Source organism: Schistosoma haematobium, chromosome ZW (genome assembly GCF_000699445.3).
Source record: "Schistosoma haematobium chromosome ZW, whole genome shotgun sequence".
Lineage (NCBI taxonomy): Eukaryota > Metazoa > Platyhelminthes > Trematoda > Strigeidida > Schistosomatidae > Schistosoma > Schistosoma haematobium.
Window position 1 is genome coordinate 88,075,417 of NC_067195.1, and position 26,578 is coordinate 88,101,994.

The 26,578-nt window shown below is 37.7% G+C and overlaps 3 protein-coding genes across 4 annotated transcripts in view; 2 read left to right on the forward strand and 1 right to left on the reverse strand.

Moving 5' to 3' along the window:
• Positions 1-8,625, forward strand: part of RALBP1 (RalA-binding protein 1) — a 31,753-nt gene extending 23,128 nt beyond the window's left edge. The window contains exons 9-11 of the mRNA XM_035731097.2: positions 643-1,122; positions 5,899-6,591; positions 8,115-8,625. Of these exons, the coding sequence (XP_035588520.2) occupies positions 643-1,122; positions 5,899-6,591; positions 8,115-8,168 (1,227 nt within the window). The 3' untranslated portion in view covers positions 8,169-8,625. The remainder of the gene's footprint in view (positions 1-642; positions 1,123-5,898; positions 6,592-8,114) is intronic.
• A 4,817-nt stretch (positions 8,626-13,442) lies between these two features.
• TACO1_1 (Translational activator of mitochondrially encoded cytochrome c oxidase I) lies at positions 13,443-20,860 on the reverse strand. Of its 2 annotated transcripts, XM_051212639.1 has the most exons (4): positions 17,824-20,860; positions 17,548-17,785; positions 17,337-17,514; positions 13,443-15,317 (listed from the first exon to the last, which is right to left on the reverse strand). In XM_051212639.1, the coding sequence occupies exons 1-4, from the start codon at positions 18,065-18,067 to the stop codon at positions 15,102-15,104; spliced, it is 876 nt and encodes a 291-aa protein (XP_051072828.1). In that variant the 5' UTR covers positions 18,068-20,860; the 3' UTR covers positions 13,443-15,101. The 2 variants fall into 2 exon arrangements, with proteins under 2 accessions (XP_051072828.1, XP_051072829.1); XM_051212640.1 differs by lacking the exon at positions 13,443-15,317 and adding an exon at positions 16,061-16,635 and having other exon boundaries at positions 17,337-17,785.
• A 647-nt stretch (positions 20,861-21,507) lies between these two features.
• MS3_00001312 (uncharacterized protein) lies at positions 21,508-25,441 on the forward strand. Its single transcript, XM_051208763.1, has one exon. It carries the CDS (start codon positions 24,854-24,856, stop codon positions 25,202-25,204), a length of 351 nt encoding a protein of 116 aa, XP_051072830.1. The 5' UTR covers positions 21,508-24,853; the 3' UTR covers positions 25,205-25,441.
• Positions 25,442-26,578: the final 1,137 nt, after the last annotated feature.

Below are 26,578 nucleotides of genomic sequence, written 5' to 3' on the forward strand. Positions count from 1 at the left end.
CTCGTAATGTAATCTTCACTAGGATATAACATAGACTACTTGGTTGGGGTCTGCGTGACTATCGTATCCAATGGTTGGAGACTGTGTATGACATGACTCAGAATTGATCACAATGCAGTCGGTGTATACACTCTTCGTCTTCCCTCAAACTAAGAGATTAAAATCGCTTCATATCTTTCTTTCTACCAACTAATTCTTTCTTTCTGTCCTATATCCTTATATGCAATCTTTCTTTTATATATTACTACATCTGAATTAACTACTTTTATGAATCCGGTGTCCATCTTGTTGTGTTAATGAGGTACGGCAACTTGGACCGATGCATAAATGTGCCTGGTTCTACGTTGTAGCTGACTGACTGTTACCCCGGATACTTGCTTCTTCTTTTTCAACCTTATTGTCGATATATTGTCTGCTTCTCACAATTATCGACTTATTTAACTATGGAATGTGTAGTATTACAATTTTGTACCAAAATACATTTGTGTTGGATCTCACTTTGACTATGAATTGACTAGTTACATTCCTACTGTTTATTTATTTATTAAGATTGAATTCTCCTCTAGCTCTAACCTCAAGGCAAATTTTCACAAATCAGTAGTATACATATGTGTATTTGTTTTCTCATTTCAATTATTTTAGGTCGTTGAACAAGAAACCAAATCTGTGGATATTTTACATTCACCTTCAGACCAAACTCCTACAGAAATTAATAACAAAACTATTCCTAATGCATACACTCAAAATACATTAATCTCCAATAATACTAATGATAATAATATTGATTATAATAATAATAATAATAATAATAATAATAATAATAATAATAATAATAATAATAATAATAATAATAATAATAATAATAGTGTATTATATCCTTATGAAACAATTTCGACTGTTGATAACTCATCTTATTCTATGAGTTATTCACCTTCACTTCCACCACCATCGGATTTAGCGCCAAAATTGTCAGAATTCATTAAAACTTCTACAGTCAATATAAATGATTCGAAATCACGTCAAATTATGTATTATAAAGCACGTAAACAAGAATTGACCGCAATACAAACGGATTTACGTGCAAGAATTCGTTCGGAAAATGCAGAAATTAGTCGATTACAGGTAAATTAATTCGTTTGTTGGTTGCTTTATGTTACTACTAGTTTCCATGAGAAACCGATATTATTATATATCTGGATAGCCTCCAAATGCCATGGCACGACCGTGAGTGGGAAGAGTCAGCTCTCCCTTTCGAAATGCTCTCATATGACCATGTGCGTACAACCACTACTAGGGAAGTACTGCTCACTTCCTTCTCGTGACCGGGGTGTTGTTTACGAAAGTGAGAAGACGTAAAGGAAATATCCGGCGCTTTAGTCGGGTGGGTTGGTGGACACGGAGCGTCCACCTAAGGGAGTTGGAAAACCCTGATGCAAAACCAATGGTTAATATGGACTCCAGGATCCTAAGACAACAAAAGGTGTATGAACCGATTGTTGGTCTACGGTTACCATGTAACTGCATCTCCTGACGTTGTTTCACTGCCTTATGGGTTAGACCTTTAGGTCAAAGGCTCGGGGTGTGGTATACTAAGGAATTCACCTGTTTCAGTTTGGGAACCTGGGCAGTATCCTAGCCATCATACAAATCGAGTGATTTATGTGTCACATATCTACTTGGTGCCTCCTTGTACCAATGTTTATATGTTTAAATAAATAAATAAGTAATAAATCTTTATTGTGACAAATTATTTACTCATTCACATTGTGTATTTATTTATTTGTTTAATTGAAAGTGTTTTTAAATTATGTGTTACAGTACAATTTATATAAAGAAAGATATTGAAACAATAGTTTATACATTAAATGACAGGTTACCGTATTGATAATAATGACGATATTGATGATTTTCGATTGAATTTCTAAGTCTTGATCTTAAATAACTTTAAATTTGACATAAATATACTTCAATTCTAGTTGATACACAGTACAGAAACAGTAAAATTAATAAAAGTGGGTAGCAGATAAGCCAAATTATGAAGAAATCCATTGGTTCTTTGTAACCCTGTGGTTTAAGTCACTAATAGATGTCACTGCTGTTTCCACAGCTGTTTGTATAGCTTTCCAAGCAACATCTGGGTCAGCCTCGTTTTCAGAACTACCTAATTGTGAACTCAGTTGTTCCTGGAACCTACTTTTGGTTTTCTCGTTACTCAATTCAGTTCTAACGGGTCTTTTTACTGTGGCTTTTTTACGTCCAGTGAGGCGCAAGCAAACGCGTGCCCGTATTAGGGTGCGGTTGGAGTCCAAGCAGGTACACCAGAATGAGCGACAATCTTCTACCGACCCTATCCAATGATGACTGATGGTAATATGGTCTATTTAAGTCCATCGTTGGTTTGGTGTAGGGGGTTGCCATGTTAGACGATGTCTCTCCTTATGCTTAAAATTTGTGTTTGCTAAAATTAAACGATTGTCTGAGCACAGTTGCAGCAGACGATCACCGTTATCTGTTCGTTGTGCCGGAATGCTAAAATACCCACCTAAATGCCTTTCTGTTTGGTTTAAACTACCTACCTGGGCATTAAAGTCGCCTGCTACGAGTACTATGTCTGAACGTTTAGCTTTCTGAAGAAGTTCAGATAGCTTTCTGTAAAATTCATCTTTCATTTCATCTGAGCTGCAGTCGGTGGGAGCGTAGACAGAAACGACAAAAAGGCAACGTGTGTCTCTATCCTTCCGAGTTCTTACGGAGCCGTTTAGCCAAACAGCACATAAACGACTGTTAACGGGGATCCACTCTAACAGTGCTTGTTCCGCCCTCATGCTTAGTGCTATGCCCACGCCTGCTAGTCCACAAGAGCTGGCCATCGGGTCACCAGATACACGGAGGGTTTATCTCGTTGGCTCTCCGTTTTGCCGAGGTGAGGTCAAGTGAATGACCACACTGGGATCCTGTATGCGTGTTTCAGAGACACAGCATACACCAATGGTACCTATTCTGACCCCACCCTTCTTTGTGGGAAGGCAGCATCGCTTTCATGCTGGTTATCTGAGGGGAACACCTTACTGATGTCACACCTCTGTACAGTCAACAATGCGACTTCGCCTTCCTACCTTGAGTTTGTTGCTTTTAGTCTTACCGCTCTTCAACCGACCTGTCTGACATGGTAGGACCTTGAGGAACGGTTGTTCCAGCCAGTATATCCCGATTGGTTCATCACAATAGGCAAGCTCGACTTCCACGTCAAGGTAGCAACAACGGTCGGGTTACTATGTATACTACGTTTTACAGATGTTTCAATGAAGTATTACATTTTAAATTTGGTTGTATTCCTTTTTTCCACAATCCAAAGATAGGAATAATTTTCCATGCTACTTATCGTCACAAGGATTTTTTAAAGTCGTATTTGTCGCAAATCGACATTTGTTTGAATGACATCAAAAGAAACAGGGAGTACTAGACAATAGTCTTGTCGTAACATGGCACTTCCCGGAAGTATATGCTGACAGTCCGTCTAGAAACCGAACCTAGGATCTTCAGCTCTGCCTTGTTTATGGGTTATCAAAGTTTTAGGTTAGTGGTACTATTAAACCACGTTGCTTTAGGTTATTGTCGCGCTATGCTGTGCATCCATTGGGGTCGAAAATGAGGACTTTCGCCCTGAGTTGTTAAGGTCATAAATTCGATCCCAATGGGGGGACATAGGTGCACACGACTGTGGAGTGCCATACCACCATGAAATAACTTTCCAGAGCTTCCTGATTTTCAATGGTACTTCAAATGATTTCAGCCTAGTGCGACTACGGTTTACAAATTGAACTAATCCCTATAAGATATTTCAATAATATTATTATTGGATCAATGTTTTTCACTGCGGACTTAGTTACGTATAGATGAACATTTCTGAAGAGTCACGGATTGAAACAAAACAATTATCCACTACCTCCTAATTTTAAAGCACCATCGTACAATGTAAACTCCTCAAAACAGTTTGACTTTGGAATAGAAAATGTTACTGTAGCGAATAATTGATATAAATTTAATCTGTAATCATGATACTCTATCAATTGATATGGGAGATTATCTGAAGAGCTTATGAATTTATGGTTAATAAAAGGTCTACATTTAGTGATGACACGGTAGTAATCAAATACAATTATTTTATACACTGACTTATTTCTCTTCGTTATTTATTTACATTCGTGTCTGGCGGTTGGAAGCAACCGGTTCAAATTACTGAACCTAGGTTTCCTGGTAGCCGGTACTCGTCAGTAAGAAATATCCACAATCATAAGGGAATTAATGTTCCCCGTAATGTTTGAACTAGCATCAGTCAGATGGCTGAATGAAAACATTAGCTGTTTAAAATTAGTGGCTTTATAAACTCCTCAACCATGCGCATTCACAATCCTGCTACCGGAGATCGAACCCTAGATCTTCGAACGGAACAACTGTCTAGTACTTCAGGTTTTCTATTGTTACCTAACTTGGATCGGTTGGCGATCCTAATAAAAACCAATAATCTCCACAGTCCCTCTACTGATAAGCTTGGTTTATTGTCTTAACAATGAGAATATGTAACTAGTTAGTTTCATACAATTAGTTCCATCGATGAATTTGAATAAAATCAGAACAACAGTGGACACAAAATCCAATTTAATTTTCTATTTAATGGATTTTGTACATGCCTCTCAAAATTTTCAAGTAGGATGTCATGTTCTTTTGAAAGTGTTAATGTTGGTGTTTTCGTGAATTCCAAGGTTTTCGACTGAACATTGTAAATACTTAATTCGGCTTACAATATTTGAATTCGTAACAATTTTATCAAAGCTATGAGCTAAAAGTAAACTTGAATAAGACTGTTGTAACGGGTGGACTGCAGGTTAGATGCGCAGCGTTTTATCGATCGATTACAGTGACACGGAAAACACGTAATGAACGACTTAGATTCCCAATTGGCCCTGCTTCCCTGTCTAGCTCAGCCAGTTGAGTCTAGAACGCAAGTCACAGCCTCTGAGTTATAAATGATTATATTTCAGACATATTCTATTTATATACCAAGCAAACAGACCACATCGTACCATAAAAATAGAAAACAACATCTGTACAATATTTAACGAGTGAAATAAATAATGGCCAATAGGGAATGCCCATTTAGAGTCCAAGGACATCATTAGACTTAACATGATTGGTATATTCCTCAGCATACCTAAGAAAGACCTACCAGGGGAATCTTATTTGAGACTTCAGTTGGATGTGCCTACATCTATGTTGGTGTTCACACCAGGATTCGGACCTACTACATTTCTTTTCAAACCTCCAAAGTAATATCCACTGAACTGGGAAATAAATAAATAATGCCATGAGTTTGCTTTAAGTTTAGAGCTAATTTCCTTGGTTCATTCGGTTTAGAAGTTTATGTCAATTATTATTGTAGCTTTATTCTAATTAGCTAATTGTTCACAAGTTTGTTTGTCTTTTTTTTTCATGGCGAAATAATAAATTAGTAAGATTTACCGAATGCTATCACTTCGATTTAGCCTATTAGTATTGTTTTTCCAATGAGTCAGTGATTAAAGTGAGGCTCTACATCTACATTTTATTCTGGTTATGTAATACTTATCAATAAGACAAGAAATGTTCTGCTTGATTAAGAATGATACATAGAAATACACCAAAATAATTTAGATAGAGCTGTAAATGTTTGGCTGTATATTTACATTAGGCATTGAATAGTGTAAATAACTTTTATTTCAGAGATGAGAATTGATCAGTACAGTTAACCAGAAGCGATATGTTTCTTTTGTTGTTGAATACTCTGTTTATTCTTCATTATTATTCCTTGTTTCTTTGTAAAACTGATCTATTTTCCTCTTTTTTTTTCTTTCAACATAGTCATGTATAAATCACCTTCTAGAATCTGAAGGTAGACGAGCTAAACGAATATATCGTACCTATATGACAGCAAAACATTTTTGTCCAGCTTGGTTGTTAAATCAAAATCCTATTATTTCAACACCACGACATACTTTAAATAATGAAGATCAAATGAATTATTATGTATCACAACCATGGACTAAAATAGCTGAAAGTTTAACAACTGTAATCAATGACAATGTTCTAGATCATGATGACGATCATACTACTGCTACTACTCAATATAGTAGCATTAATAATCAAAAGGAAAAATGTTTACTCGATGAATATTCAAGTGATTCCGATCGTCACAACCGTCATCTTCATTCTACTAATGATGATAATGACGATGGTGATTCGTTGGAAGAACCAATTTTGACGAATAGAGGTTCTTCACCTGATTCAGTCGCTTATTCACGACTAACTGAAGAAGAAAATGATATAAATTCTGTACAAAATGTACAACTTACAAAACATGAACAAAACAATGATGATGACGATGATGATGATGATGATGAAGAAGAAGAGTATGATGATGATGAAGATGAATGTGAACTAGAGTTAGCTACAACATTACATCAACTTACATTGGATAATGCTCGTTTAGAACAACTCAATGCTCGTTCGTTAGAAGCTATACAAGCTGAACGAAATCGCTGCGCCGATTTAAAAGTATGGTTTTATGGTATAAATATATTTAGTCTTAAATTAACAATATAAATCAGTTCTTTTCATCCATAACACTAGTAAAATTTGAGCTTTTTTATAAGATGCCAGTATCACTAGTGTATATTTTCGGAGGGTTACAACAATTCCAGTTGTTTCATTAAGGTTAAATAATCGAACACTAGCACAAGCACGACCGCGGCTGTTGCTTCGACTTGATAATTGGCCTTTTACATCGAACTATACAAGCTGGAACACTCATTTTTTCCAGATAGGTTAAAGCATTATGTTTCGGGTTCAAGCCTACCCGTATCTACTTCATTGTAAGCAAACGGATATTATGAATATCTTCACATACGATGTATAAGTGAAAACCACGTACATGGAACTGTATTTTCGATATCAATTTTTATTAAGTAACTCATCTAAAGTTATGATAAAGTGACTAAGTCGGTAAATCTGCTTCTTCAATGCTTGTTACTCATTTCCAAGCCGATTCTTGTATTCTGACAACTTGAATAATAGAGGCTAAAGAAAACCCGTTTTAACTCAAGATTAACTTATGAACGGAAAATTTAATATGACCTTTGTAGTTTAGAAACTTCTGGATGCATTCTAAATATAGTAACTCCAACCAAAACGTGAAATAACTCCACATTGTTCTGGATATTTATAAGAAGTTCCTCTTCAATGCTTATTGAGTAAAAAATTTTCAGTCTTTTTGTAGATCTTCAGAGATTTTGTCGAGGGAGTTTGATGCAACGCATATTTTAGGTGTGTGAGAGAATTAATGTTTCTACCTGAACTGGTGTATCTGGTGTGGGGTTCTAACGTACCTCTCAGCTGTGAAATCTGAGTGATCTCGGCGAGAACATAATTTATGGATGAACCAGTCAGATTTAAGATAGCAGGTGTTGGATTTTGTCACGAAATTCATTCGTCGATAAGGCTAAACAGCATTTTGGCATTATAGCTGATGTCAGTTCGTGATCAGAACCCTAGCTCGAATTCCTAATTTCAACATCCAACCTTTGATTCTAATTCCAATTCCTCACACTAATTTATGACCCTTATTTTAACCCTGGTAAGTAATAGGTGGACACTTAAGAGTCCTTCAAAGATCACCCGTAAACTGTGAATTCATCGTGATCTTATCACTAAACCATCACCAAATCAATAATTTTCATTGATTGTTTATTAAACAGGAAGGAATAGTGAACAGCTTCTTCAATTTGAATGATTTTGCAATTTTTGTAGTTCTTTCTGAACTCCTTTTTATAAAATAGTCTTGAAATCTTAGTATTTTGCGTCCTGATATTCTATTGATTAATGATGAGTTCCATCCAACTTTCTGTAAAATTTCACATCTTAAGAGGGTCATAGATTATTTTATTTTCATAGATATACATGTATAACCGGAGTATGTGTGGCATGGGGGGGGTAGTATTATATATCTAAGTTTTTATTTCATACCTTTTCACTATCATCTGCTTTATTTATATTTACATACTGCGTTTATTTACACACAGGTTCTACTCAAACTTCGTCATAATTCCTACACTAAACCAATAGGCACTATTTAATCGTCAACAATCGGTAATAACGATGGTGATAATAATAATAATAATAATAATGAGAAATTCGAACAGTCTGATCCACTCTATCCACAGTATTGCGATTCCAACCATCACCATCACCGGTCATTGTATAAGTCATTCTGTATCGTTGTTGTTATTCTAATGTTACTATCAAGGTATCTGTATTCCATTTATTCACATCGTTCTCATTTTGATTTTCCTTTTCTTCTTCTTTTCTTTTTTTGTTTAATCCTGCATTTAATTTTAATTTATTTTATTTGATGAAATAGCTCATAGTTTATGCTTATTATGAATAGAATCTGTGATTTACAAAACATAAAAAGGGAGCATAACTTTAATTCTATTCTTTAATGTTAGCCAATTGTGGCATTTACTGTATGAAATTTTGATTATTGTGTACATTTTAAACAAAGAAAATGTAATAGAAAAGAGATCATTGTTGTTGTTGTTGTTATTATTATTAGATCAATCATAAGTAAATACAGTGCAAAAGGCATCACTGTACAATATCAGCAGAGACGAAATTATCAAGATAAAATGCTGGAGAAGTAGTAGTAGTAGTCGTTATAACTTGTGAACCTGTGTGCTCTGTTTATTGTAATAACACAACGATACCGCCAATCAGAGAGCAGCAAATCACCGATCGAACCAGTGACGCATAAAACACGTGCGAGCAGCCCAGAGTCTTGACTGGTCTCGCTTCCTGTCTAGCCCAACCAATTAAGCCCAGAACATCAATCTCAGCCTCTGCGATATGAATCATTTACTTCAAACATACAGGGTTTATATTACCGATCAAACAGACCACAACGTGCCATAAGATAGAAAATAACATTTGTACAATATTTGGCCAAAAGTGGCTGTAAATGAGGGAGAGTAATTAATAGACAGGCCATAACTCAAGAATGGTAAATTGTATTATAATAGTTTATGGGTCAAATTAAAGCTCATAATAAGAGCGACCTGAATATGAACAGTTTAGTTACATAACAATTATACGATAAGCAAAGATGGGTAGTGGCTAGCAGTGGAATCCAGGACACGCGTTTCGTCTTGTTTGGGACTCGTCAGCTGGATGTACCTGCATCTCAGAGTTGATGTTCACTCTGGGACTCGAACTCAGTACCGTTCGCTTCAAACGCCATCGCGTTATCCACTTAGCTACTGAGTCCTGATAGCCACTTGCTTGTGCAATGGGTTGAAGTTGAATTCACTTGATATTGTTTTACTTGAATTAAGGCAATATCGAGGCATACGCACAGTATGCACATATGCCAATTAGAGACTGATCAATTTCAGTCCAAAAACATCAATGGGAAGATTCAAGTAAAACAATATCAAGTGAATTATACGATAAAAATATACTCATAGTATTAGTCCATAAATGGATCCCAAAAGTTACCATTCATTATTCTTATCGGGATATAACAGTAGTGTAGTGAACAAGAACACCAGTGGGGACAATCGAATGTATTTAACACAAAATTACAGGACTTGTTAATAAAATCTAACAATCATAAAGTAAATGCTTAATTTGCAAAATGTCCATCAATTGTCTCAAAATGACTCAGACTTCATTGTGCTCGCATTTTCATACGAATTACATCCTGTTTCCATTCTTTACTGTTCGATCCTCTTGTCTCTCTGCTGCCAGACCTTCTGTTCACGACTAACATCATATACTACTTATGTCAATATAAGTAGCACACACAGTAATAGTAGTGGCAGTATCACAGGGCATAAGATTCGAATCGCTTGAAAATAGCTATAAGAATATATTTAGTTGGTATTAATATTGTATAATATCCTACATATAATGTACATACGAGGTTTTTCGTATTGTGTAGTCAGTTCCTCTTAATTTAACTAACCTACTCTTTTCTGTCCCACTGGCTGAACGAATCAGAACTCAAGAAGCACTGGATATCGATATTTCGTCCTAATTTGTGGAACTCTTTAGGAATTTGGTTATCGGGATCAAAACCTTTAGATAACAAACCGCTTGTTAACCAGTGGATTTGAGTCAGCCAGTTGATTCTTCTAACTTTATTCCATCCGTAATATAGTACGATAAGCATCTAATGACATCCGTGAATAAAAGCTTCCTCAATTTCGACATAATTTTAACTGAGTACTATAAATGATAAGAAAAATGAACATTTTATTATGCCTATTATGATTAATTAGTGAATATTTATAGTATATGACTCAGGTCACACTTTTTGAACACGTACCTGATGCACAGTAGGAAAATGAATTATCGAATCCATGCCGTTGTTCCCTAGGCTAAGCATAGAACAGTTTACTAGAACTGGGACTACAAGAGATCACTCGGTGATTCCATATTTTTGGACAACATATGATATCTTTGAATACAGGAATAAATCACTAAACACATGTGCTTTAGTAATAATTACGTAACGTATAATGTCAATATAAACACTGGACAACGGGGCGGACAATATCACAAAAGTTCAATACGGCCTTTCTTCAGGATACTAACAAACTCAACAAATTCAAGATAGTCCTCAGCAACAAGTTCCAGGCCTTTCATGATCTACTCAATGGAGAAGGAACTACTGTGGAGAGCAACTGGAAGGGGATCAAAGAGGCAATCACTTCAACATAAGAAGCACCATCACAAGGAATGGATCACTGTTGATACACTGGATAAGATTCAAGAAAGGAGGAACAAGAAGGCAGCAATCAATACCAGCCGAACAAGAGCAGAAAAAGCCAAGGCACAAGCTGAATACACAAAAGTAAACAAACAAGTGAAGAGGAGCATCAGAACCGACAAACGTAAATATGTGGAAGACTTAGCAACGACGGCGGAAAAGGCTGCAAGGGAAGGAAACATGAGACAATTGTATAACACGACAAAGAAACTCTCTGGAAATCGCCGCAAACCAGAACGACCAGTGAAAAGCAAAGAAGGCGAGGTAATCACCAACATTGAAGAGCAACGAAACAGGTGGGTAGAACACTTCAGTGAACTCTTGAATCGACCAGCTCCACTGAACCCACCCAACATCGAAGCAGCACCCACGGACCTCCCAATCAATGTTGGCCCACCAACAATTGAAGAAATCAGCATGGCCATCAGACAAATCAAGAGTGGCAAAGCAGCAGGACCGGACAACATCCCAGCAGAGGCACTAAAAGCAGATGTAGCGGCAACTGCAAGGATACTCCACATTCTCTTCAATAAGATTTGGGATGAGGAACAAGTACCAACAGACTGGAAAGAAGGACTCCTGATCAAAATACCGAAGAAAGGCGATCTCAGCAAGTGTGATAACTACAGGGGCGTCACTCTTCTCTCAGTACCGGGAAAAGTCTTCAACAGGATATTGTTAAACAGGATGAAGGACTGCGTAGCCGCCCAACTTCGTGACCAACAGGCAGGATTCCCGAAGGATAGATTGTGCACAGACCAAATCGCAACTCTACGGATCATTGTGGAACAATCAATTGAATGGAATTCATCACTCTACATCAACTTCATTGACTACGTAAAGGCATTTGATAGCGTGGACAGAACAACACTATGGAAACTTCTTCGACACTACGGTGTGTCTCAGAAGATAGTCAATATCATACAGAACTCATATGATGGATTACACTGCAAAATCGTGCATGGAGGACAGTTGACAAAGTCGTTCAAAGTGAAGACCGGTGTTAGGCAAGGTTGCTTACTCTCACCCTTTCTCTTTCTCCTGGTGATCGACTGGATCGTGAAGACGTCAACATCTGAAGGGAAACGCGGGATACAATGGACATCTAAGATGCAGTTGGATGATCTAGACTTCGCAGACGATCTGGCCCTTCTATCCCAAACGCAACAACAAATGCAGGAGAAGACGACCAGCGTAGCAGCAGTTACAGCAGTAGTAGGTCTCAATATACACAGAGGGAAAAACAAGATTCTCCGAAACAACACAGCATGCAACAATCCAATCGCAATTGACGGAGAAGATTTGGAAGATGTAAAAACCTTTACATATTTGAGCAGCACCATTGATGAACACGGTGGATCTGATGCAGATGTGAAGGTGCGGGTCGGAAAGGCAAGAGCAGCATATTTACAAATGAAGAACATCTGGAACTCAAAACAACTGTCAACCAACACCAAGGTCAGAATTTTCAATACAAATGTCAAGACAGTTCTACTATATGGGGCAGAAACCTGGAGAACTACGAAAACCATCATCCAGAAGATACAGGTGTTTATTAACAATTGTCTACGCAAAATACTTCAGATCCATTGGCCGGACACTATTAGCAACAACGTACTGTGTGAGAGAACAAACCAGATCCCAGCAGAGGAAGAAATTAGGAAGAAGCGTTGGAAGTGGATAGGACACACATTAAGGAAAGCACCCAACTGCGTCACAAGACAAGCCCTCACATGGAATCCTGAAGGCCAAAGGAAAAGAGGAAGACCAAAGAACACATTACGCCGAGAAATGGAGATAGACATGAGAAAAACGAACAAGAATTGGATGGAACTAAAAAAGAAGGCCCAGGACAGAGTGGGTCGGAGAATGCTGGTCGGCGGCCTATGCTCCATTGGGAGTAACAGGCGTAAGCAAGTAAGTAAGTAAGTAAGTAAGTAAGTAAGTAAGTAAGTAAGTAAGTAAGTAAGTAGTAAGTAAGTAAGTAAGTAAGTAAGTAAGTGAGTAAGTGAGTAGTGAGTGAGTAGTGAGTGAGTGAGTGAGTGAGTGAGTGAGTGAGTGAGTGAGTGAGTGAGTGAGTGAGTGAGTGAGTGGTGAGTGAGTGAGTGAGTGAGTGAGTGAGTGAGTGAGTGAGAGTGAGTGAGTGAGTGAGTGAGTGTGGGTGTGGTGAGTGAGTGAGTGAGTGAGTGAGTGAGTGAGTGAGTGAGTGAGTGAGTGAGTGAGTGAGTGAGTGAGTGAGTGAGTGAGTGAGTGGTGAGTGGTGAGTGGTAGTGAGTGAGTGAGTGAGTGTGAGGTGAGTGAGTGAGTGAGTGGAGGTAAGTGGTGAGTGAGTAGTGAGTGTGAGTGAGTGAGTAGTAGGAGTGAGTGAAGTGAGTGAGTGAGTGAAGTAAGTAGTGAGTGAGTGAGTAGTAGTAGTGAGTAGTAGTGAGTAGTGAGTGAGTGTAAGTGAGTAGAGTAGTGGTGAGTGAGTGAGTGAGTGAGTGAGTGAAGTGAGTGAGTGAGTGAGTGAGTGAGTGAGTAGTAAGTAGTAAGTGAGTAGTAAGTAAGTGAGTAAGTAGAGTAAGTAAGTAAGTAAGTAAGTAGTAAGTAAGTAAGTAAGTAAGTAAGTAAGTAAGTAAGTAAGTAAGTAAGTAAGTAATAGTGTCAATATACTCATATCAGTTATAACCAATATGGAGCCTAACACAAGCACGCATTAGCTCAGGCTATTATATTACATCGGTACAGTGATTAAATATACAAAGCAAAGCAATAGTATTAGTGATCGTAAAAAAGAAAAGATGAATGGACTGTTAAGAATTTGGTTTTGTTGTATCCGCGTTCTCTTATAGACTGGGATGATCAGGAGTCGGAATCAGTTATATAGTATTACGTTGAGTTCTCATTCCAGCTAGTATGTTTGAGCTATTGTCTATGTGTTGGCGATTCTTACTCTTTGACATATGAAATATGATGAAAAAAGAAAATCCGCTTTTTTATGAAATCAATGACAGTGACCAAAAAACTACAATTGCGCGTCGAAATAATTTTAATTCATACAATAGTTACAAACAAATAAAAAGAATAGTGGAAAACGAAGTGGATTCATCTTAATCGGTAAATATTGTCCAAACTCAAATGTTGTGTATGCGAGTGCCTCTGTTTTGATTGAGAATAACGATTGGCTGGTGTTTAGATTTGGTTGAGTTCTTTAGAAATTCCGGCCAGGTATTGGTCCTTAGATTTTTCTTCATTTGATCGGGATTATAAATACTAGAATATTAGAACTAAGTCAACTTGTATGCACGTGTCGTATATTTGTCTTTTTATAAATCAGACTAATTAAGTTCAAAAGTATTCCATCTAATTGTTATTTTGGAATGATGAAGATAATTCAGAGGAGGAAATTTACTTTTTGCTGATATTATTTTCAAGTTTCCTGTTCATCAGTCGATTGGCTTACTTGCTTTGAATGGGCCGTTGGACTACGCATAATTTGATTGTACAATCTTTAATGGACTGATATTACTGTGACATTTGAATCTACGTTACCGTCAAGATATTTGGTTTACATTACAATCTATTCGCTTGAATTTAAATAGCATTAAGGACTAGATAACCTGATATTGGTTATGTTCGGTAATCATTGAATTCAGAATGAATGTTCAGTGTACCACATATGTATTAGGTGACCCTTTGTACCAACAATCCGGTTAAAGCGCCATACATTCACTGTTTCATCCTTTTAATTTCGTAAACAACAGTAATGCCTCAAGAAGGCAGTGAGTAGAACTTCCCTAGCAGTGGCTGTATACGCATGACCATGTGAGAGCATTTCGAGAGGAAAAGCTAACTCTCCCCATCATCGGTCACTTGGGGGGGGGGTAACTAACATACTAGGACATTTCTAAGGATATTTAATTGATTCTGTTTAATATAAATGACATTAATGTACAAAGAAGAGAGAAAGCAAAAGAGAAAATTATGAGAATTTTTCAACTCTAAAGAGGAAGAATATATATTTGTAAAATCTTAACGAAAGAATTGAAAGTCAATTGAATGTTTCACATTAGCAATCTAGTCCAAGTTTGTTTTCTTTAAAATATAACTGGAAATAAGTACAATACAAAATGTTGTATAATAAACTATTCTTCCTCTCTCTCTCTTTTTTTCTTTTTGTATAAAAGTTTTATTCATAGGAAACGATGTTCATTTATAGAGTTCAATTGATTTTTTTTCACATAGATACATAAATATTGATTTATTGATTAATGATTACATTATCAAATATTCTATCAACATATTCAAGTGAAGTTTTTATTTTATCATACATTTCATCTAATGTTTGACGTACATCATGATGAATAGGAACAAATATTTTAGGAGAATATATATCTTGTGTATTAATAACTGGAATATGATGTATAGTTTCAAGGGATTGACGTAAATTTTCAATTTCATGCACTTCACAATGAAACTGGAATAAGTTGAAAACAGAAGAAGAAGATAATATACATAAGTAGTGGAGAAGATTTGTAGCTCAGGTGGATGATTTTGGTGGAGTTTTGTTCTCTGAGCTGGATGGTTTGGTCGTGGAGCTTTCAGATAGAAGTCTATCTGAAGTTTGTGCTGATGATGTCGTTCAGAAGAACGATGAAAGCTCCACGACCAAACCATCCAGCTCAGAGAACAAAACTCCACCAAAATACATAAGTAGTAAACAAATGATGACAAGATTATAATTTATGAATAAACTAGTCAGATTTAAGTTAACAGGGTCTTGGATTTTAACGAGAAATTCACTTAACTATTATTCATCGAAATAGCATCTTGACATTATAGCTGATGTCAATTCATGATGAAAGCCTAACTTTAACTATCAACTGTAAATCGTTATCTTTATTCTTTAATTTGATTTATAACCTTCATTTGGCCGTATTCAGTAGATAGGCATTCTCAAGATCACTTTGGCGTCACTTAAAGGTCATCCATAAATTATAGTCTCATCCAAATGACAAATATGATTATTTTCTCTATCTCATTAAGAATCCGGCGAGGATACCGAAAATTACAACTTCATATTAAAAAAGAGAGGTGTAAAAGAGAATGGATGAGGTAGATATTTCTATTATCTATAACGGTGATATATACTACTACTACTAATTATTTGTAACTGTTTTGATCGAATGTAAATGGTATTATTTAACAGTAAAAGTACAATTTCATTTGTAATCGATCGTTTATTTGTTTATTTAAACACATAAATATTGGTAGAAAGGGGCACTGAATACATATGCGTTACACAAGTCACATGATTTATGTATGGGTTGTGATACTAATCGGGTGCGCAGACCAAAGCAGGTGGTTTTCTTTAGGGGGCCACGCCTGGAGCCTTCGAATTAAAGGTCTGATCCACAAGGCAGTGAAGCAACATAAGAAGATAAAGTCCCATGGTAGCCGGTGACTAACAATAAATCCATACATCATTTGTCCCTTTGCTATATTGGAGCCGATATGCACCATTGGTTTGGAATCAGAGTTTTCCAACTCCACTAGGTGGATCTTTCATATCCACCAACCTAGTTAAAGTGTCGGAAAATCGCTTTTCGTTCTCTGAATTTCGTAAACGACACCCCGTCACGAGAAAGCAGTGAGTAGGACTTCCCTAGCAGTCATTGTATGCACATAGCCATATGAGAGCATTTCGAAAGGGAGAGCTCATTCTCCCCACCTTCAACCGCATCAAGGCATTTGGAGGCTGGTCGTTTATTCAAATAAATCACGACATTTGTATTCTAGATAATGGAATGAGAGATAATTATACATAGAGTGATTGGATAACAATAAACATTTCGTTTTAACACTTTGACAGTATTTTCAATTCATTTGTATTGAACCTACTAAATAAAATCAACAATTATGTAAATCTTATGCTAAATTCTAATCATTGGTTTTATAGACTAATCAAAGATAATTAACTAAGTCTCAATTCATAAATATAACTAAACTGTATTTTGTCAATTACAATTACACACAATCTGAATAAACGTACATACATTGCCTTTGAAGTAGATTATAAAAATCTTAATGTGCTATGGTGTGTGTGTGTGTGCACGAAGTTAAGAAAGATTAAGGATGTCCCACCATCGATATTGTCAGTTTGAGTGTGTTGTAAATGATTTATCAAATAAAAGTTTTATTCAATCAGCTTTAAGTTACATCTTTCTCTGAATTAGTTAATGATAATATTCAACTTGTAGAAACTGTATTATGGGGAATGAAATTCTGATATAACTTCAAAAAACAACATAGTAATTCAATGTGATTTAGAGTAACGAACATCTTGTTGCCGAAGAAAACAATAAAACAAAACGGTAAATCACACTTTATAGAACTATACTATATAATCACCTCAAATGAATCAAGTTTAGTATGTTTAGTGAAAAAGAACATCTAAACGACATCATGCAAAAGTAAAGACGGTTAGATCGCTTACATGATAACGCTGATCTTCACTAGAACTTAATTCAACTTCTTTCGCTCCGATTTCAATGCCCAAATTAGTTGCCGCATCTAAATCTGATAACTGCTTACTAGATTTAGCAGAGACAGTGACTAAACCAATATGATCGAAGAACTTATCAGCTATATCGCCAGCAGGAACAAGAGAGAAACTTAAAAGAAATTACAGTGAATGAATAAATTACCCATATTTTTTTGCGATAGAACAGACACGTTGACGCTCATTGGCAACGTGTTTAGCTCGACTTTCTACAATCACAAATAATCCACCAGGAGCCTTTATTTCGATTATATACGGTTCAATTTGATTATCTGTACTTAATAGTTTATCGAAGGTAGAAAAGGGGACAGATTTTGTTTTAGCCTCAGCTAAAACTGCAGCTAATTTTGAATTTTTCTTTGGATCACGGATTCCTCCACCATCTACAATTATTATTTAATAAAACTGATCTTTAACTTACCTCTAATTGCTTTCTGTGCAGCCTTAATGTAATATAGTGCAGTTTGAGCTTTTTCACGATCACCAGCTTCTTTGATATGTTTCACATTTTGCCAGTGAGCATGACCGGCAAATCGTTTTATTTGTGTCGAGAAAACATTAATCTTATTTACAAATAAATGAGCTGGAATTTGAAGGGTACGATCAACAATATACATGGGAGATAATAAACGATGCGCAAATAGTACAAACTTAAGTCTACTCATTTTATTTCAAGTAGAATATTGGTGATTTAATATTTTTTCAATGAAGATAGAAGAGAAATTGAAAATAGTAACTTGGATGGTACAATGATAGTTGGTCTGAAATGAAAGTAGAAAAGTGAAAGTTGCAGTAAATTATGAAAGACATCCAGACGGAGCAATATTCAATCGACGAAACACATAATTAGTACTGTTTATAAAGTCATAAGTATTTTCTAATGATCTATCTAGAATAAACAGTAAACTATGATACAAATATTGTCGATCTTTATTAGGTAGACAAAATGAGATACAAAGTTTGTATGCTAATAACTCTAAAGAATCTTTCAATACAAACGTCAAGACAGTCCCTACTGCACAGATATGATACTACCACAAACACCATCAAGATGATACAGTTATTTATAAGGTTCATAATTCATAAAGGGAACTAATTGCATATAAAGTTTTTAACCAAGTTAATCCAGATCTGTTGGCCAAACACTGTCTGCAACAACTATGGTAGAAGAAAAATCAGCTTTAAGTTAAAGATGCTGGAGGTGAATAGGACACACATTGCAAAAATTTCAGAACTGCATCACAAATCAAACCCTGACTTGAAATCCTCATGGCAAAAGGAAGAGAAGCAGACTAAAGAATACATTGCACCGGGAATCGGAGGTAGATATTTATTTATTTATTTATTATTCATTCGAACACATAAATATTGGTAGACATCAAAAGAGTGAATAAGACTTGGCAACAACTGTACTGGAGACTTAGGTACGAAATAGGCTAGAGATTGTTGGTCGGTGATCAGTGCTCTACGAGGTGCCTTTAATGCACCACAAGTAGTTGCTGACTTACGATGTTCGGTAATACAACAGCCAGCACACACCACTCTGAATCTTTTAAAACTTCAGTCAATAATTACAGTCTTCTCAATTGATTTTCCTTCTAAGGACTAAGAAAATATCATCGTTAGTGCATGACACATGGGAGCCCGTTAGCAGGCAGATTTCAGGCTTACGAGAAAATCCGTTTTATCATTCTTCCTGAACTAAAATACTTGTTCTAGCATAAAAAGTCATAGTGACATTTAACACAGACTAAATCCGAGATATAAGCTGGTAAAACACTATACCGATGTGTGACGGTTTCAAACTGTGACACTAGGTCCAATAGATTGTAGGCAGAGTAAGCCACAACCAACATCACTATAAGACTTATTTTCGAACCGGTTTAGTTAGTTGGTCCGACTCATAGTCTGTACTGATAATTATTAACAAAAGTATGTCTTCACTCTATTTATGTGAAAATGAAAACTCGAAAACAAATAGTCTGACCTAAATGTAACGATCAGATTATTTCGCTAGTACTGGAAATTCACAAAGTAAAGCAAAGAACGACAGCACTGTAAAAGGTCGGATCTACAACGCGTCGGTGAGAGCAGTTTTGCTCTATGCTTGTGAAACCTGGCCTCTCCGAGTTGAGGACGTTAGAAGACTCTCTGTGTTCGATCATCGCTGTCTCCGAAGGATTGCTGACATCCAGTGGCAGCACCATGTCAGTAATGCAGAGGTTCGGCATCGTGTGTTCGGGGCACAGAGAAGATAATGCAATCGATGTTACCATCTTGAAACACCGACTTCGGTGGCTTGGACATGTTCTCCGAATGTCGTCCCAGAGAACTCCATGTCGTGCATTATTTGCCGACTCTGGGACTGGTTGGAAGAAGCGGAGAGGTGGTCAATGTATGGCATGGTGTCGTGGTATGAAAGAAAGCTACAAAGGACTGGCTTGTGTTGGTCCTTCACGACTCCCTGGTTGGGGTCCGAGAGATGGTGCTACACAGTGGCTAGAGACGTTATCAGATATGGCTCAGAATAGAAGCCAGTGGCGATCCTGCTGTAACCTTCTTTTACTTTATTCATAAAAAGTGGTTGTGTCCCCCTTAACTGAAAGATTTCTTCTGATTGTACCTTTCCGTTCCCTCATTATTACTATTATTGTTACTACACTACCTTAAACCAACCTCTTCGTTATTGTTCTCTTTTTTTTCACGCTCCTTACTGTTTTCTTTCTTTCTCTTCAAATTCTCATTGTTTTGTGTGGCGCTCTCTTGTACCAATATTTATGTGTTCAAATAAATAAATAAAAGTCAACCTGCAGAATTAATACCCAGTTGTAAAACTTTAGTCAGGATGGAACAAATAACTAGTTCATAACAACAGATTAAGCAACTGTGAAAAGCTCGAATGAAATAACTACCAAACTACATGCTTAACAGTCAACATCGTAAAAATACAAAATATACTGTTCCTTCGGTACACAGCAAGGAACTAATACATTTACTAGATTAAATGACATTATCTCCACAGTTAGTGAACTAAGATATGAGTGAATTTAGAGTTGGCAGTGTCTGTCATTGAAAGGCGTACCCCAGAAGTACATAAACCTTGTAAAGGCTCTTTACTCGAACACTACTAGTCGAGTCAGAGCTTATGGCGAACTGTCATCTACTTTTGCAACCTCAAGTGGTGTCCGTCAAGGCTGTCCACTTTCCCCATTTTTGTTTAACTTCATCATAGATCTACTGATGGAAATAACTTTCTCGTCGACTGAGTTCTCGGGTATTGATCTCCATCCAGGAGGTCCACTTATCGACTTAGAATACGCAGATGATATAGTCCTGTTTGGTGAAGACGCTGACAAAATGCAGAGTCTTCTGGTAGCACTGAGCAACAATGCCAGGATGTTTGGAATGCGCTTCTCTCTCTCTAATGCAAGTTGTTGCTTCAGGACTGGTCTGCGTTAACACCTGAACTAAGGATAGGGAGTGAAGTAGTCGAACGCGTTGACAACTTCACTTATCTTGGAAGTCTCATCAGCCCTAATGGGTTGGTATCGGACGAAATCTCAGCACGGATTCGAAAAGCTCGATTGGCTTTTGCCAACTTGCGTCACCTTTGGCGAAGGCGAGATATCCGTCTATCAATAAAAGGACGAGTATACTGCGCAGCAGTCCGTTCTGTTTTAATTTACGGCAGCGAAACATGGCCATTAAGAGTAGAAGACACTCGTAAGCTATTAGTATTTGACCACAGATGCCTTAGAAATATTGCTGGCGTCTGCTGGGATCACCGGGTAAGTAATAGTGAGGTTAGACGCAGGGTATTAGGTAATGATGGTAAATCAGTTGATGAGGTTATGAATCTTCATCGACTGAGATGGTTGGGCCACGTGTTACGTATCCCTGAACACCGATTACCACGACGTGCAATGCTATCCGGTATTGGAAATGGTTGGAAGAAAGTTAGGGGCGGCCAAACCAAAACGTGGCATCAGTGCTTGAAGTCACTAACTTCTAGTCTGAGCCATGTTGGTAGATGCAGACTACTTGGTTGGGGTCCGCGTGACTATCGTAACCAATGGTTGGAGACTCTTGGTGACATGGCTCAGAATCGATCACAATGGCGTCGGTGTATACACTCCCTGTCTTCCTTTAAACTAAGAGATTAAAATCGCTTCATATCTTTCTTTCTACGAACCAATTCTTTCTTCTTGTACTATATATCTATATGTAATCTTTCTCTTACATATTACTACCTTTGACCTAACCACTGCTATGAATCCGGTGTTCATCTTGTTGTGCTGATGCGGTATGGCAACCTGGAACGATGCACATATGTGCCTGGTCCTACGTTGTAGCTGACTGACTGACTGACTGAATTTAGAGTAAAGACAGATGGACTTCATAACATGCGAGAACAGATCCACAAATTAGTCGACGCAAAATAAAGGTCAGGACGAATCATATCCACGTAAGAAATCTTAGGCACTATTGAGATAGTAGTACGGTTGTGAAAGGTTTATGAAATGATGTTGTGGTATGGAACCTGCATAAGACTGGCATATGTCGGTCCCTCACAACTCTCTGGTTGAAGTTCTAGAGATAGAGCAACACATTGACTTGAGACGTTATCAGACAGCTCACAATTGAGGTTAGTGGCGGCTGTATTGTATTTTTTTACTTTCATGAAAGTGGGAGAGACTCTTTCACCCAAAAATCCCCTTCTAATTGTATTTTCCTTAACCGAACTGCTTTTCATATTACTTTTCAAGTAAACGGAACATACCCACAGAGACAAAATATTGGTTAAGTGAAGAGTTCACTTTTTAGTGAATTCATTTTCAAAGCTGTACAATCGCAAATGTATACTTATTTTTCAAAGTGATAATAATTACAATAACAGTGATAACAAAACTCTTTTAAACATGGTAACAGTGAAATAGAATAAACAAAGGCGTCAAAACGTTATGTTTTTATCAAGGAGACTAGTAAAAATTTTGTTGTTGAGAGCTTGAATATTTATCATGAAGGTAGAGAGGGAAATTATAATTGGGAAAGGATGATTCATCACGATAAGATAAGCTGTTGAAATTGAGATGAACTGTAATCAAGAGGATCATAGAAACAGAGACAACTAAGTCGAGGGTAAAAAGTCTATAGAGGAGATGGGAGAGCAGATAGTTGTAAAGAAATTTAGGAGAAAAATTACGAGTGATTAAGACCATGGTAGAAGAGGTTGGACACATAATTCTGGTTTTTCAGATGTATATCTGGTGCTTCGGTAATGCTAAGAAGATGGGATATAACTGCTTTTGGCAGAATCCGCTTTAATTGAGTGACCTGTGTTCACAAGGTATTCAATTATTGAACTTATTCAGCCATTTCCACCTCTTTACAACCAAGCCAGATAATGTTCTCAGATTATTTTGACCAAAATATGCGTCGAGCAACCTATATGCTTGGCTGTATATGAAAAGGTAAATTGATAAGCACATATAGAGATAATTTATCCTTAAGACTATTGGTGAACATTGATCGTCTGGAGAACATTATTCGCAAAGTCGCTGAGGAGGATTTTGTTTCTGGGAAATCAAAAATTCTTCTTTTCAAGACGTCTGTAATTATATCACCTTTGAAAACGTTGTTCATATAAAATATTTTATTTTCTACATAAGTTATTTGCGCCCTAGGTTGTTTGGGTTTTACATTCTTGTCAATAAATACCAATGGATATACATTTTTGACAAGTATTTTCTTAAAGATGCTCAGTTTATTATCTAGGACCTCAAAACTACAAATTCTTCGTATTTATGTAGCGAGGGATGTGATTAAGTTTTTCTTCCGGCTAATGGAGATCCAGTTGTGAAAATTTGATATCTGGCCATTCCACAAGGGTTTCTTACAGACGGATCTTCCTACGGTTCCGCCGTGTTTTATGGTTATTTTGACATCAAGAAAGTCGATACCTCACTTGTTTTCAACTCCACTTATGGAACTGAATGATGGATGATAGTTATTAAATGTCCTTAGAAGATTAGAATTACATTTATTGTCATACGTGATAAATACATTATCCATTCATGATGGATATTCAAGCCCACAACAACAAAATTATTTTGAAAAGAGCAAAATATTTGTTCTTGCTCCCTTCAAAACAGTAAAGGGAAATATGTGTATGAAGCAAAACTATTATCATTCACCTTGATAAAAAAATAACGTTTTAATTCTTTTGTTTATTCTGCTTTACTGTTACCATGTTTAGTCAGTCAGCTACAACGCAGTACCAGAAACATATGCATCTGTCCGAATTGCTACACCACATTAGCATAACAAAATGATTACCAAATTCATAAAGTAGTTACTCCAATGGTAGTAATATATAAAAGAAAGATTGCATATTAGCATACAATACAGAACGAAAGAATTAGTTCGAAGAAAGGTATAAAGTATTTTAATCTCACGGTTTCAGTCAGTCAGCAACAACAACGTAGTACTTCGTACGTACGTACATCAGTTCCAGTTGCCATATTACATTACCATACAGATACAATTGTCGATTCAGATCCCATTGTGGTAGAGGTAGTCAAAGTATAATCAGTAATCGGATATATTAGGGTTTGAAGATGTTATTCAAGAATTATGACCCAGTGAAATAAATTTGTAAATAGAAAAAAGAAACGGATATGAAGAATTCAGATTAGAATTTGGGAGAACACAATGAGTGGACGCACCTGCGCCATTGCAAACGATTTTGAGCCATGTCATTCAAGGTCTCTAATCATCGGTTGCTATCATCTCGCGGTCCCCAACCACGTAGTCTACACCTACTAACATGACTCAGTCCACTTGTCAGTGACTTCATGGATTTGTGCCATGTATTGGTCTGGTCGCCCCTAGCTTTCTTCCAATCTACTCCTACACCATAAAACATCGCACATCGAGGCAGTCGGTGGTTGGGCACACGTAACACATGTCCAAGCCATCTCAACTGATGAAGTTTCACTACGTCATCAATTGATTTGCCATCCTTACCTAGTACCCGTTTCCTAACAACTGCATCACTTACTCCATGGTCCCACGATATACGAGCAATATTTCGAAGACACCTATGATCAAATACTAGTAACCTACGAATATCCTCTACTCTTACCGGCCATGTTTCACTCCCATAAAGTAGGACGGAACGAACTGCTGCGCAGTAAACCCGTCCTTTGCTTGATAGACGGATATCTCGCCTACGCCATAAATGACGCAAGTTGGTGAAAGCTAGTCGAGCCTTCTGTATCCGTGCTGAGATTTCGTCACACACCAGACCACAAGGGCTAATGAGACTCCCAAGATAAGTGAAGCGATAGACACGCTCAATTACTTCACTCCCTATCATTAGTTCGGGTGTCAATGCCACCCAATCCTGAAGCAACATTTTGCATTTCGAGGGAGAGAATCGCATCCCGAACATGCTTGCATTTCTGCTTAGAGTGGTCAGAAGACTCTGCATTTTGTCAGCGTCTTCACCAAACAAAACTATGTCATCAGCATATTCTAAGTCAACAAGTGAACCTCCCGGTAGAAGTTCAACCCCTGGAAATCTAGACGAGGAAAGTGTTATCTCTAAAAGTACGTCGACGACAAAATTGAACAAGAATGCGATAGATACTGCTGAGATCCAGTGTTTCTCCCTAACCTTGTGGTTTACCTTACTAGCAGATATCACTGCTATTTCCACAGCTTTTCGGATATCATTCCATGCTGCCTCGGGGTGGGCATCACATACATGGCTGCCTAACTGTTTTCCTAGTTGGTCCTGAAATATACTCTTAGCTTGACTATCATTAAGTAGGCCCCTAAGAGGTTTCCTTGCAGTGTCTTTCCTACGTCCACTAAGACGCAGGCAAATACGCGCTCGCACTAGAGCATGATCTGAATCTAAGCATGTGCTCCAGAATGAGCGACAGTCTTCTATCGAGCCTCTCCATCGGTGGCTGATAGCGATGTGATCTATTTGGGTCCAACGTTGGGACGAATTAGGAGGTCGCCATGTTAAAAGATGTTTTTCCTTATTCTTAAAGTTAGTATTTGCAAGGAACAGGCGGTTATCTGAGCATGGCTGCAACAGACGGTCACCATTATCTGTTCTTTGAGCCACGATGCTATAAGATCCACCCAAGTGTCTTTCCCTTTCGCTTAGTTTACCTACTTGAGCATTAAAGTCACCGGCCACTATTACTACATCCGAACGCCTAGCTTTTCGGAGAAGGTCGGAAAGCTTTCTGTAAAACTCATCTTTTACATCATCTGAGCTGCAGTCAGTGGGAGAATAGGCAGAGGACGAGTGTCCCCATCTTTTCGGATCCTTACTGTTCCGTTCAGTCGGACAGCACACAAACGACTGTCTACTGGGATCCACTCTAAGAGAGCTAGTTCTGCCCTAGGACTCAATGCTATACTTACGCCAGCGAGGCCACGGGAAGCAGAATCAGGGCTTCCAGATACACGAAGTGTGAATCGAGTCGATTCTTTATTTTGACATGGTGATCCTGTATGCGCGTTTCGGAGACGCAGCACACATTGATGGCGCGGGATTCTAAAGTCTTAGCTAAGGAAGCCTGCTGTCCTATTTGGCACAGTGTTCGGACGTTAAAAGCTCCTACGTGTAGTTTAGAGCATGGTTTCAGGAGACCAGGAATAGCGTTCCGCGTACTCGAATCGTTTGCCCTAGCGGTGCGAGTTGATAAAGAGACGTGAGGAGGGTTAGTCATGGAGATAAGAGAGGTATTAGGAGGTGTAGGAAGGATTTGAATGTGACCAACTTGGTCTCGTGTGCTGTTACGGGTATGAGGGCTGGTGTCACTTCCCGGCTGCCCACACCGTCAAAGGGTATTTCTAGAGGAACCTGAAATGGAAATTGGATTAGTGTTGGTCTTAACGACCTGGGAGCGTGACCGCAGAGCCCAAGGGACAACTACTTGAGGCCGGTCGTGCACGGCCTTTTCATGGAAGGTTTTTAATGTGTTAGCTCCGTCCTTCAAAGGGCCTTACCGCCCGAGACGGAAATCCGTGAGGTAAGGTGAGGTGTGACATTTTTAGGGTCGACCTTTTCCAACTCCACCGTTCCTTGTGGGAAGGCAACATCGCTGCAGATGCTGGTTGTCCGAGGGAAACACCTTACTGCTGTCACACCT

What these genes read in the sequence shown, in the direction of transcription:
- TACO1_1 (XM_051212639.1), bottom strand. Translation starts at nt 18,067, where the DNA reads ATGAGTAGACTTAAGTTTGTACTATTTGCGCATCGTTTATTATCTCCC. An exon ending in TCTATCGCAAAAAAATATGG is followed by an intron (nt 17,515 to 17,547) that starts GTAATTTATTCA and finishes ATTTCTTTTAAG; the next exon opens with TTTCTCTCTTGTTCCTGCTG. An exon ending in GTGAAGATCAGCGTTATCAT is followed by an intron (nt 15,318 to 17,336) that starts GTAAGCGATCTA and finishes AACTTATTCCAG; the next exon opens with TTTCATTGTGAAGTGCATGA.
- MS3_00001312 (XM_051208763.1), top strand. Translation starts at nt 24,854, where the DNA reads ATGCTTGCATTTCTGCTTAGAGTGGTCAGAAGACTCTGCATTTTGTCA.